Here is a 13241-nt window from a genome sequence, read left to right as displayed (position 1 = left end):
GTGCCGGTATTGTGCTCAGGCCTACAGGAGGGAAGGCTGCCCTCCACCTTTCCTGCTCCGAGCTTGATTGGAGGAAGACAGGAAGGAAAAGGGCCTCCACCCTGCACTCTCCCATCTGACCAAATGGCCTCCGCCCACCCCACAGCCTCCGACAGTGCCTCCAGGAATGGGCATTAAATATTACCTACTGTCACACTTTTAAAAATTCAACATTCAGCACCTTTCTTTTCAATTTTCTAGTTTTTGTTAAACTATCAATGTACTGGAGTTCCTTCTCATTGAGGTTATTATTCTTTCATTATCAAAACTAAATCACTTTTTTGCTCCTAAATTATTTTGATTCTCTTCTAAAAGTTAATTTTGCGTTGAAAAAATGTTATCCTAGTAAGATGTTGATTCTCATTACTCTTGGCATTTAGCTGTGTTGCCCCATGCTATAGTTTTACCAAATACCTATCTGTTGGCTAATTTTATTCAGCACGTCCCTAGTAGCCCGGCGAAGGATCTTGCTACAATGGAAGGATGCGAGGCCCCCAAGCATGGAGACCTGGATCAATGACATGGCGGGTTTCATTAAGCTAGAGAAGGTCAAATTCGCCCTGAGAGGGTCGGTACAAGGGTTCTTTAGGCGGTGGCAACCTTTCCTCGACTTTCTGGCTCAACGATAGAGTACGGGGACAGTAGCAGCAGCAACCCGGGGGGGGAGGGGGAAAGGGAGGGAAAGGGAGGGGGGGGGGGGGGGGGGGGGGAACGATGACTATGTTTGTTTATTTAATTTTAATTTATTTTTAAGTTCTTTTGTTGTTCATTGGGGTTGGGGGAGGGGGGGTGGGGGGATGTGATACATGCGTCGATACGGTCTGGGGGTGTTACAGTTATTATGGGTTATTTTGTTGCATTTCATTGTTTGTCATTATGTTTTATATTTTCTGTAAAAAATTCCAATAAAAATTATTTTATTTTAAAAAAAATTTTATTCAGCACTTTCTTTAATCCTTAGTTCATATTAAATATAGCTTTGAAATTACACTGTGGGATAATAATGTGCTAACATTTGAAACATATGACTGGGATTTTTAAATGAGTCAGTTTAGCAGAGGCATTAATCTGTAGAGTGAGACGAACAGCGCAGGTTCCATTCCCGTACCGGCTGAGGTTATTCGTGAAGACTCCGGCTTCTCAACCCTGCCCCTTGCCTGAGGTGTGGTGATCCTCAGGTTAAATCACAACAGGTCAGCTCTCTCCTTCAGAGGGGAAAGCAGGCGATGGTCATCTGGGACTATGGTGACTTTACTTTAATCTGAAATAAATGGGTTAATATCTCCTCCGGCGTAGTGGAGAGGAGTCTTTTGAGCAACTTGTTAAACAACCAGATACTATAGAACAATAATGGAATTTTGCAACCTAAATTTATCTTTTCCTTTTTCTGATCCATTACCTAAGAGTTGATCTTCGTGGTTGACATCCACCAATTTTAGCTTTTTCTGCTAGTCTATTCGTTTCTTCAGTTTACCTTTTGATAATGAATGTTTACAATCCCCCCCTTTTATGCTGTACACTCTTATATTTTTCCCCAAGACTTCTCTCTAATTTATCCTAATGGATTCACCTTTTTTAAAATCCTTCCACATTCTCCTTCTTCGCCACCACAGTTCTTTGGTCTTTTTGCACTGATGGCCTCACTTGATATAATGTCACTCACTGTTTGCTCCAAGCCCTTACATGCTGATAATATAAATGTCTCCAAATGGCTTTTTACATGTATTTTTACAAGACATTTTGGCTTGTTTAATCTGGCAATATAGCCGAGTTCCTTTGTATCACAGTGAACAGTCACAACAATGCAATTATGACCTCATTCACAAATCATTGTTATTCAAATATCTAATTTATCTCAACTGTGATGTCAGCCATGTTCCACAGTGTAATCTCTGATCTACTGCACAACATTCAGCATCATTCTAAAGGGGGAGGACACCTAAATTGTATGGAGCTATTTCTGAATTTGAAGGCACAGAAACCTACATCCTCTTCATCTTTTTAGCAATGCGATAAAGGCGACCTTGTGGTGACTTCTGTGGAATGTCTTTACTTGGCCATACACTAAATTGAGATAACTTTGATTTGATTTATTATTGTCACATGTATTGGTATCCCGTGAAAAGTATTGTTTCTTGCATGCTGTACAAACAATGCATACCGTACATAGGGAAGGAAAGAGAGACTGCAGAATATAATGAAGAACATTGTTAGAGAATTTAAAAGAGTTAGAATGATGTTTTAGAAGCAGAGAACGAGAGTAAAAGATAGAATTAGAGGGTATGCTGGGCACAACTTGCAGAAGTCGCCTCGCTCCGGCGCCATCTTGGAATTTACCATAGAATTTACAGTGCAGAAGGAGGCCATTCGGCCCATCGAGTCTGCAACGGCTCTTGGAAAGAGCACCCTACCCAAGGTCAACACCTCCACCCTATCCCCATAACCCAATAACCCCACCCAACACTAAGGGCAATTTTGAACACTAAGGGCAATTTTGGACACTAGGGGCAATATATCATGGCCAATCCACCTAACCTGCACATCTTTGGACTGTGGGAGGAAACCGGAGCACCCGGAGGAAACCCACGCACACACGGGGAGGATGTGCAGACTCCGCACAGATAGTGACCCAAGCTGGAATCGAACCTAGGACCCTGGAGCTGTGAAGCAATTATGCTATCCACAATGCTACCGTGCTCAGATAACTGCTGAAATCCGATAGGGGCCACATGGAAATACTTCATTCTCTGTGAACCTACAACTTTTGCCCGTTAAAAGACATGACAGCCTCTCCCTGCTGCCTTTCCTCTTCTAGTCATAGTGAATCATTTTAATTGGACAATTGACAGACGCTGAAGGATTCATTATTCAGTCTTACTTTTCTCATTTAAAATGCATTTTGCGTAAAACAGGAATAACTTGTATTTATACTGCACCTTTAACACAATAAAACACCTCATACTGTTTCACAGGATGACCATCAAACAAATTTTAACATGGAACCACATAAAATATTAGGGCAGTTGGCCAAACATTTGGTCAATGGGGTATGTTTTTACAAGCAGCTTGAAGGGACCGGTAGTATATACTGGAGTTCGGGGTGGGGGGTGGACTCTACAACCTTGACAACTGCAAGCATGGCCACCAATGATGGAAAGATTAAAATCACAAGGCTCAAGAGACCTTTGAGAAGTGCCACAGATCCCTGGGAGGGTTGTGCGGCTGGAGGAGATTAGAGAGATAGGGAAGGGCAGGAGCAAGGAGCGATTTTAAAACAAAGGTGAGAATATTCAAAGCAAGGCATCACTTAACTGGGAACCTATGTAGGCCATGATCACAGGGGTGATAGGGGAATGGGGCTTTGCGAGTTACGGCAGTGCAGCATTGGATAACCTTTAGTTTACGGAGGGAGAATGAGAAAGACCAGCTTCAGAACAGGCAAGTCTGGAGGTCATCTTTGGGGGTTACATGTGATACTAAAATTGCAAACAGTCTGGTACAGCCTCAGGGAGTTTCCAATACTTTTTAAAATAGTTTATTTAGTACAGTTCACTTGTAGAATAACTTCACCAAAGTCACACCTTTTCTAGTAATAAACCTTGGAAGCTGAATAAACGTTGAATTTCAGAATTTCAGTATTAGGTTCCTTACGGGAGGCCCTTTTTCCAAATGTATAAACAACATTGATTTTTCTTTCAATTTTTACAGAAGAGAAGTTGAGCGTGACAAAATGCAACAATGCATATTGACCTGGCTACTTTCTGCACTGGGGACATACAGCTGCTAAATCAAAAGTCACTTTTCTGCAAATGTCAACCTGAACAGTGTATCAACAATTTAGATATATACCGAAAATTTCATTCACAGGTGACAGATTTTGTTGTCTTAAATTGAAGTTGGTCAAGAGAAGGATTCTGACAAACTAGACACCTCTGTAAAATTCGTAATAGATATAAACGGTCTTCTTTAGCCTGGGGTGCTTTCACTGCCTGTGGCAGTGCTGTTGGGAAACTTAGATTTTAACAAGAGAAAAGTGATCCGAATCCCTCTTACTTAATGAATAAGTCAAAATATATGCCAAGCCAGTGTTGTAGAACACTGATTACCAACATACTCCATTGTACATACTCTTTGTGATCTCAGTTTTGGGAGGAAAGGTTCATCCCAGCCTGTGGTAATATATCTCCCAGCTCTTGGTGTCAAAGCACTGTTGGAGATCTTCTTTAGGAAACATTTTTCCCCCATCTCCCACTCAACATTCACTGTTCCCTAGAAGTCTATCAAAGCCCAACCAGCTCCACTTTTAAAAGTGGATAAGAATTGGATTAGTTGTATCCCCCATCTAACACTTGCTTTTTAACGTCTGCTGGTTTTCATTTGTCCTTTTCCTCAGGAGGGAAATGCAAATTCTCCTCAGCTCTCTGCCAACCATTTCTGCACTTATAACCTATGTGTTTAGTCATCTTTAATCATGGCTGGAATTCTCCAGCCGTTCACTGGCAGCAAGGTTCTCTGGTCCCATCGGGAGCACAACCCCGCCCGCAGGTTTCCTGGCAGCGTGGGGTGGTGTCAATTAGAATTCCCATTGACAGCAGCAGAAACAGAGAATCCCGCCGCCAGCGAATGGTGTACTGCCTCCCGCTGTCGAGAAACAGTCGGCTGGGGGACCGGAGAATCCAGCCCCATACGTTTTATCGCTGCTTACTTTTTTCTGGTTTAGGAATTTCGCTTTTAAGAAGTCATAAAAATCAAAAGGTAATTTATTGTGGTAGTCTTACCAAAGCATTGACTTGCAATACATCCTGTTATCTGGCATGCCTGCACTGGTAATGTGTGTAATGCATGTAGATGTACATCAAATATATGGGCCTTAGCTTAACAGCTATTTTCAATTCCTACCTGTTACCTCTTGAATAAAAGTAGCATTCCTCCGAAGCTCCAGAATGAATTGAGGTGAACCATGATTACATACATGCCGCAATATCTTGAGAACCTAGCAACAAGCACAAAGATGGAGCAGACAGTTGTACAGCTCTCTGTATGTAAACCAAGCAAGTGTCTAAGACAGCACAATAGCACCTTTTGTCTACTTTTCACTGTATAACTGAGCTGAGGTGAGTGAGCCAGTGTGAATATTACCTTTTCTAAATTTATGGATTAACACCCCACCTGAATTTATTACAAGCTTGCAAATTATGACACTTCACAGATAGGTGATGCACTCAATTTGAGAACTACCAGACCAGACCCCATTTTTTGGAAAATCACATTCCATAGCATTATTTATTTGACTTTTGCAATTGGCTCATTTACCAACTGCTCATTAATTGCATTTGTCAGGCAAAGATGGAAAGAAATTCAAGAGTTTGTTGGAAATCAAGAATTCCATTTAGTTTGGCTTTTATTGGCAACTGTGTATTTCCCTTATTTCACAAAGTGTGCATAACTCTTTTGTATTTTGAGCTTAGTCTGCTACTTTCTTTGCAGTACTTTAATATAAAATGGCACGAAAATTTACACCTTTTGTAAATCTCAAAACCAGTTGTCGCTATTAAGTGATTTACCAGATTTTTAGATTGACGTATCCAACCTTCTGGACTATTCAGAAGAAGAGAGATACGGCATATAAATTAAATATTCCTTAACCCACTGCCCTGCTCGTCCAAAGCGTGCAATGTCCTCGGGACAGTAATATTTTTCTCAAGTGGCTCAAGAAAACAGCAACTTACATTTATAAACTGCATTTAATGAGGCACTTAGGATGTTTGGCACATCAGTTGGGATCATAACAAGAGTCGAAGAATCATAACTGTAGGGGAAAGCTGCCATTCGGTTTATTGAATTACCAAAAAGTAGTCCGTTCGCTCCCTAGACTACTAATACTTCAGACAAGTATAGGAAACCTCTAAAAATGCAGCACTAGCCAGAAGAAATAATATGGTAACTAACCTGTAAATAGATCATAATTGCTTTAAATAGAATTGGGGGGGGGGGGGGGGGGGTTGGAAGATTAATTCTCTGTGCAAACCTGTTCCACAGAGATCTGAAAAGTGCTGAAATTCCTGGCCCCGCACTGTGTCATATGATGTTGTGCCACATTGCTGGTCACCAAAGGTGTCTTTTTTTATATAAATCGATTTGATATGATGATAAGCAGACTTGTTTCCCTGCTTTTCTTTTACAGAACTAAGACCTTTGCAGTCACGCTGAATCTACAGTGGGCAAACAATGTGTGAAGTCAAAAGGAGTGTCACCCACCTTCAGTTTGACATGACAGGAGTTGCTCTGCAGTCGCTCCAGCAGATACTCCAGTAGACACTGGCACAATCCAACAGACTCGAGAGATATTTCTGCAGTTCCATTCAGTTAGGAAACAACACTATCATTAATGGCAAACTTACGCTTAGTATGCAAGACAGTAAATCAGTAACTCCGGCTTGATGATAGGTTCTACCCTTATAATATACTAGACTACAGGGTTGGGTAAATAACTGCAACAACCATGGTGTCTGTAGAATACAAAACATCACAAGGCGCAAAATAGCAACAACCGAAATACCAAACCAGAAAATATAATTTACGAGGGGCGTTTAAAGGCTTATGTGAAAATACAAGATTTCAGAAAGTTTTATTCGGAGCGTAAAGAAATATAGCGTTTATAGAGGGAGTTCCAGAGAGCAGGGACTTGGCAGCTGAAACATCCACCATGGGCTGGATAGAGAGGAGAGTAGGCACTCGGTGGAGTGCTATTTGGGAGGGTCGGTGCAGATTCAATGGGCCAAATGGCCTCCTTCTGCATTGTAGGGATTCTATCAATGATGGAACAAAGGGAGGAAAGATGCACCAAAGGTCAGCATTAGAAGATTGAACAGGTGAGAATGTAAGGAAATCTGGAAGGAGGTTTTAGAGGCAGGTTGGAGTACGGCCAGGGAGTGATTTGAAAACAAAACAGGCATTTTAAAATTGAATATGCTGATGATAGGGTAGGTAAAGACACTAAAACTGATGTGTGGGCAGAGCACGGTGCTTAGCAAGGCCAGCGAGGAGAGCATCAAAATGGATCAGTTTCAAAGTAATGCAATCACAGATCAGGGTTTCAATCATTAAGAGTTTCAAAGGTGGAAGGATTGAGGCATGGATTGGAATGAGCAAGATTATGGCAGTCTTGAAAACAGAGAAATAGATTATGAACCACTGCTCAGGGTTGAACAGGACAAAGAGGCTTTGACTGGCTTCCTTTAGTCAGAGCAAGGCTTTGACAAAGAGTCATCGGACTCGAAACGTTAGCTCTTTTCTCTCCCTACTGATGCTGCCAGACATGCTGAGATTTTCCAGCATTTTCTCTTTCAGATCAAGGACTGTGATGGAATTAGTGTCAATAGAGTAGAGTTTGTGGTAGGGGCCGAGAGCAATGTCTTAATTTTTCTCAATGGGAAGTTACAATTCATCCAAGACTTAGTGTGGAACGAGTGCCTGACAATGTCATGGTGATTTGAGGAACAATGTGTTCAATCATATCAAACTTTGCAAAAAAAGTGTAGGACAATAAATAATACATCTTGGTCATGGTCACAGAGATGATACCGGCCAGGGAGTGGGTAGAAGTTAGATTGAAAGGGCTTGAATATATATTTTCAGGAGAGATGGGGATGGAGCTGAAAAGGTGATGGGACATTTGATGAATTTTAAAGCAATTCCATTCAAAACCAGTCCTGATCCTGCTGTTTCTCCAATGTGCACAAGCTTTTGCAATTTACTAAAACCATTTCTACTTTTCCAACAGTATACTGGACAGTTAAACTCAGAAGAAATCTCAAATGCACCACGCAAGGATACTGGCAATCTCCTCAAATAGATACCCAGGACATGGTACTTCGTCATCTGATGTTGCCTTCATCAACATAGGAAGCTGGAAAGAAACAGTGCAAATAACATTGAAAGGAATTTAGTTATAGCAACCTGTTATCCACAAATAAAACTACAATGAGGATACCTGTAGATAAGCTAAAAAGCACACAGTTTACTTATTGTACAATGCCTAACAATCTACAAGCTGCCGGAAAGAGTGGTGGAGACAGAAACTCTCATAACATTTAAGAAGTATTTAGTGCACTTGCGATTGCAGAGCATATAAGGCTATGGACCAAGTGCTGGAAAATGGGATTAGAATGGTTAGGTGGGTGTTTTTGACTGGCTTCAGACATGATGGGCCAAAGGACCTTTTCTGTGCTGTATGATTCTATGACTCTATGATCAATGTCATGAGCCACTATCCACAGCTTATACCACAATCCAAGGTACACAAATGAGCAAGGCTACTCAGTTGCTTCTTGTGATGGTGATATCCTATTCCAGTCCTCAGCTGAGGCTTTGCCATTGAAGCCCCGAATAGGATATCAGAATCACAGAATTGTTACGAAGCAGGAGGCAATCTGGCCTATTGTGTCCATGCCGGCTCTCCAAACAAGCATCAAGGCTTACTGTCTCTTCCTCTGCCCTGCACATTGTTCCTATTCAAGTAATCATCCAATGGCCTCTTGAATGCCTCAATCGAACCTGCCTACACCACATTTCCAGGCAGAGCATTCCAGACCCAAACCACTTGGGGGAAAAAGTTGTTTCTCAGGAGCTCATCTCTATCATTGGTTCTCAACCTGGCCACAAAATAAAGCAAAATAATAATGTTGACTAATAGTTTTCCTTGTCAATATAATTGGAATTCAAGGCCAGTTTCTTGGGTACATATTTTCAGACCTACTGATGAAAACTTGCATAAAGAAAGCATTTTAATGTAATGAACATGTCAAGCTTTACAGGGTGATGAAATAGATGTTGAGCAACACCAGGCAAGTTAGAAAGACAACCAAAGATATGGCTAAAGAGGGAAAGGTAGCAAAGACTGAAAGATTCAAGAGAAGGGTTTCAGAGAATAGGAGGACAGTAGAAGGTGTTGATAATGATGACAAGCAGAAGAATAGAAGATTAGCAGGCAGTTAACGTTTCAAACAGCAGAGAGAGCAACGTGGAATGCAGTCCTGAACAAGAATTAAGGTGCAGTAAGACCACAGAGGGATTTCTGACTGAGAATGAGGGTTTTGAAAATGATGAGTTGGGCATACAGTGGATAATGGTATGCAGAAGGCTGATGAACATTAAAACTTGGAATAGGGCAGGACTTTGGTGACAGAATTTTGGACACGTTGGAGGTTATGTATTTTAACTGCCTTGAGCTGGGGAGAGCAGTCAGAGAAGTCAAGTGTGCTGGTCAGGAAAGCATGGCAAAGGCTTTCAGTCTTGTGTAACAGTGTCCAAAATTCAGGAATAGCAAAAATAGAACAAACAAGAAAATCCAAACTTCTAAAATCCTAAACCAGCATTTGATACTTTTTGAAAGCTAGCTGCTGCATTTCAAATTCGAGAATAAATCCTTAAAAAATAGCAAGCCAAAAGAAGTGAATGTTAAGATTTACTAAAATTTAATTCTGGAAGAGTGAAGAAAACACTCAAGAGTGATCTTGAAGAAAACACTCAAGAGTGATCTTCACATATAGAGTAATTAATATAATTTTCCATTTTTAATGTTCACATATTTCTATGAATCTCCAGTGTGGAGTAATCTCAGATTTTAATGCAATGTGTCAGTGTACTCTTGGATCAGAAAAGCTTTCAAATAAAATATGTTACTTTTGATTGAGCTTTCTGGATTTCTTACCATGTAAATAAACATTGTATGGTACTGAGACATTCAAACCAAAAATAATTCAAACAAATACCTAAAAACGGAGAATGCTGGAAATACTCAGCAGCTCAGGCAGGATCTTTGGAGAAAGAAACAGAGTCAATAGACACGATCGAACAGCCATGCTGCACCCACAAGGCAGCTTGCCACGGCCCAGTGTGGCCGATAGAAGCTGGGAGATCCCGCTCCCAGGATCGACTTGGCTCACAACACCCCGTAAGGTCTAACATGATCATGCAACACGTTGCAATGCATATCCCGCCCATTGTGGGCAGGATTCTTCTATTTTGGCAAATCTGAATATTAAAGCGAGACAGATAGTTTCACTTTAACATGCAGTTTCCCAAGGTACCGAGGCATTGGGCTCTTTCCCCTTCACCTCAGAGACCTCGGGCGAGCGCTGTTCAGTACTGATCTCCGCAAATGGGGACCAGGCGGAGCGGCACTCGTGGTGGGGAGGTTGGAAGCCCCCAGGGGCATGCTCATTGGGCAGAGTGGTACCCTGGCACTGCCACCTAGGTGCCAACGTGGCCCTGTCAAGGTGCCATGGTGCTAAGCTGGCATTTATCTGCAGTGATGATCGGGATAGGGGTGCCCTACATGGGTGTTGGGTGGGGTTGGCTGTTGGCCCTCCCATAGTTCTTTGGGAGTCGCTTTGGGGGTTATGGAGATTGGGACACCATTTTAAAATGGCATCCCGATCTGTCGCTACACTGAGTTCCAGCGAGCAGAGCTCATCAGTGCACAAAGCGGGCCTGTGTGGCCTCAGTTGCACATTCCACACTCAAGCCCACTATCTATCCGGGTGCCGGGAAACATGCAGCTAAATGCGCTCGCTATGGGATTTTGTTCCAATTTATGTAAATCCCGTCCAATATTTCAGGTTGATGCTGTTTCAGTAGAACTTGTTAAAAGTTAGATACATGATCAATTTTGTGCAAGGGGTGGGTGGGGCACGAACAAGGGGAGGTCTGTGACAGAGTGAAAAGGCATGTGAGATTGAAGGGTCCTCCGGGGTCAAAGGGAACCTTGAGAGGGCATGAAAAGGAAAAGGTGTGCCGAGAGCAGGTGTGCGAATGCCTTTGAAAGTAAATAAAGAGAAAAACCAAAACATGCAAGGGAAAAGAAACAAGTGGAAGGGAAAAGAGTTTAAAGTCTGAAATTGTTGATCTCAATGTTGAGTTCGGAAAAGTGTCTAATCAAAAAATGAGGTGCTATTCCTCAAGCTTGAGTATTACTTATTACATTTTTAACATTTCCCAGTTCTGGTGAAAGGTCATCAACCTGAAAAGGTTAACTTTATTTCTCTCTCCACAAATGTTACCTGGCATGCAGAGTATTTCCAGCATTTTCTGTTTTTATTTAAAATTTCCAAAATCTGCAGTAATAATTGTTTGGCTCAGTGGGCAAAGGGAGGCTGTTAATTCAGGAACAATTATAATTCCACTTTCACATCTAAACAAAAGATGGTAAATATAACTCAAAAACCATAACACAATCAGGCAAAGAACTTTGAGAGCGCTTCATGGACGCTGCTCATCACCATTTGGGCTTGATCCTGCAAAGTATAACTGAAATATTAGCCTTGACTTAGTGGCAGCTCTCTTTTTGCAATGTCAGAATACCATGGGTTCAAATCCTACTCCAGAAATTGAAGTATATAACATTAGCTAACAGTTCAGCGCAGTACCGGGGAATGTACACATTGTCGAGGGTTGCAGTTTTTAGATTTGATCATTAACCAGAGGCTCTATCTGTCCTCTCAGATGGATGTACACAGATCTTATGGCGGTACTAGGGCAGGGGTTTACCCAGTATCCCAGCCAAGAAGAAGAATATCGCTGTGAACAGGTGTGGCGTTGGATTGGATGAGTTGTCTTTGAGTTTATCTTCAGGGTGCACATAGGCAGGGAGTTGGATGTGGAGAGTAACAGTTGAGGTAATGTTTGAGAATCCATGGTTTGATTACTTGTTGAAAATCAAAAGGATGCTATTTTTTAAAAAACTAATAAAATCCATTATTAGGAAGCATAAAAGTGCTCAAATGATTTAGAATACATAACTTTGAATGGATCTCCTCTTCAGAAATGAACCACCAATTGAATTTTAACATTTGACAGAAGACCTTCATGTATTTAATTTTTTTCCCTCCAACATAGGTAAAGAAGTATTGGGAAAACAGATAGCTTACATTACAAGCCCATTCAGTGATGTTTGTACAAGTTATAGGCTTACCAGGGCCAATCTCAATGGTTTACGTTTTTATAATAATAATCTTTATTAGTGTCACAAGTAAACTTACATTAACACTGCAACAAAGTGACTGGGAAAATCCCTACTCTCCACACTCCAGCCACTGTTTGGGTTCAGAGGGAGAATTCAGAATGTCCAATTCACCTAACAAGCACGTCTTTTGGGACTTGTGGGAGGAAACCCACGCCGACATGGGGAGAACGTTCAGATTCCGCACAGTCAGTGATCCAAGCCGGGAATCGAACCCGGGTCCCTGGCGCTGTGAAGTAACAGTGCTAACCACTGTGCTAACATGCCGAAGTTCAGATCCACTGACCCCCTGATCAAGACACCTTCTAACATTTGATGGCTTAAGTTCCAAAACTTTGGGTGGGGGAGATCAGCAATGACGCACAGTGGACTGACTGACCACAGTACGGAATCACTGCTGGGAAGGGGGAAAATCAAATGGGAGGCTAACATGGGCAGAACGGGATCTAGTCGAAGCACAGCAAAGGTGGTCTAAATTCTTTGCTCATCAGAACTCCTCAGATAGCTGAAACTCAATGAGGGGCTGCAGAGATTCAAGGCTGACAGCTTGAGGCCACCCACACACACACCTGCTGCCACAAACCAGGGAGGTCAAGGTGAGGCAGACTGGGATAATAAAAGCTGCTGTCAGAGAAAGGAGTCTGATTACTTTTTTCCAAGATGCAAGGCCAAACAGCTGGCAATAAAAGTAATAAAAACATGCTCTTGTGATTCCATGGTTTAGTCAAATCAACGAAGATCATATGGGTTATATAATGGGTACAAGCCAAAGAAAGACACACGAGCAAGTGCAGGACAATCAGATGGACAGAAAGGGATAGGAATTCAACATTTTTATTCGTATAAATATTACATTGTGTCCCAGTATTAGCAGGATGAACAGATCCTGCGACAGCCATAACTAACCCCAAATGAGACATGATCAGGATCCCCCAATGCGAAAACTCATCAGCTATTGCATTACCTTCACAACAAGTCAACAAAAAAACTCAAGACTTCAACAAAGATAGAAAAGTTAACTTGTTTGTAAAATCAATGGTTGGGCGAGGGGGGTGTAAGAGGTGGAGCAGCAAACACACAACACAATCCCATCCCTCTAGTTTATCTGTAACAACAGGGGCCGACATGGGAAACAGATGAACTGATGGTACCACTGGCAATAAGAGGACACCAACAGGTG

At 41.8% G+C, this 13241-nt stretch overlaps 1 protein-coding gene and 1 long non-coding RNA gene across 4 annotated transcripts in view; one reads left to right on the top strand and one right to left on the bottom strand.

The window, feature by feature from the left end:
- Positions 1-13241, bottom strand: part of tepsin (TEPSIN adaptor related protein complex 4 accessory protein) — a 50747-nt gene that overhangs the window by 30829 nt on the left and 6677 nt on the right. For 2 of the 3 annotated variants that reach the window (XM_038776613.1, XM_038776614.1), the window contains exons 2-4: positions 7876-7948; positions 6298-6389; positions 4939-5032 (exon numbers count right to left, since the gene is read on the bottom strand). In XM_038776613.1, coding sequence (XP_038632541.1) covers positions 4939-5032; positions 6298-6389; positions 7876-7948 — 259 coding nt within the window. Of the gene's footprint in view, positions 1-1609; positions 2204-4938; positions 5033-6297; positions 6390-7875; positions 7949-13241 lie in introns of those variants that run through there. The other variant, XM_038776615.1, reaches the window with a different exon arrangement.
- Positions 3662-9680, top strand: LOC119952968. Its single transcript, XR_005457918.1, has 3 exons — positions 3662-3906; positions 6224-6404; positions 7823-9680. It is a non-coding gene; the product is annotated as an uncharacterized LOC119952968 (long non-coding RNA).

This window comes from Scyliorhinus canicula, chromosome 18 (assembly GCF_902713615.1).
Source record: "Scyliorhinus canicula chromosome 18, sScyCan1.1, whole genome shotgun sequence".
NCBI classification, from domain to species: Eukaryota; Metazoa; Chordata; class Chondrichthyes; order Carcharhiniformes; family Scyliorhinidae; genus Scyliorhinus; species Scyliorhinus canicula.
The sequence above is the reverse complement of the archived record's forward strand: the minus strand, read 5'-3'. Positions and strand labels throughout refer to the sequence as shown.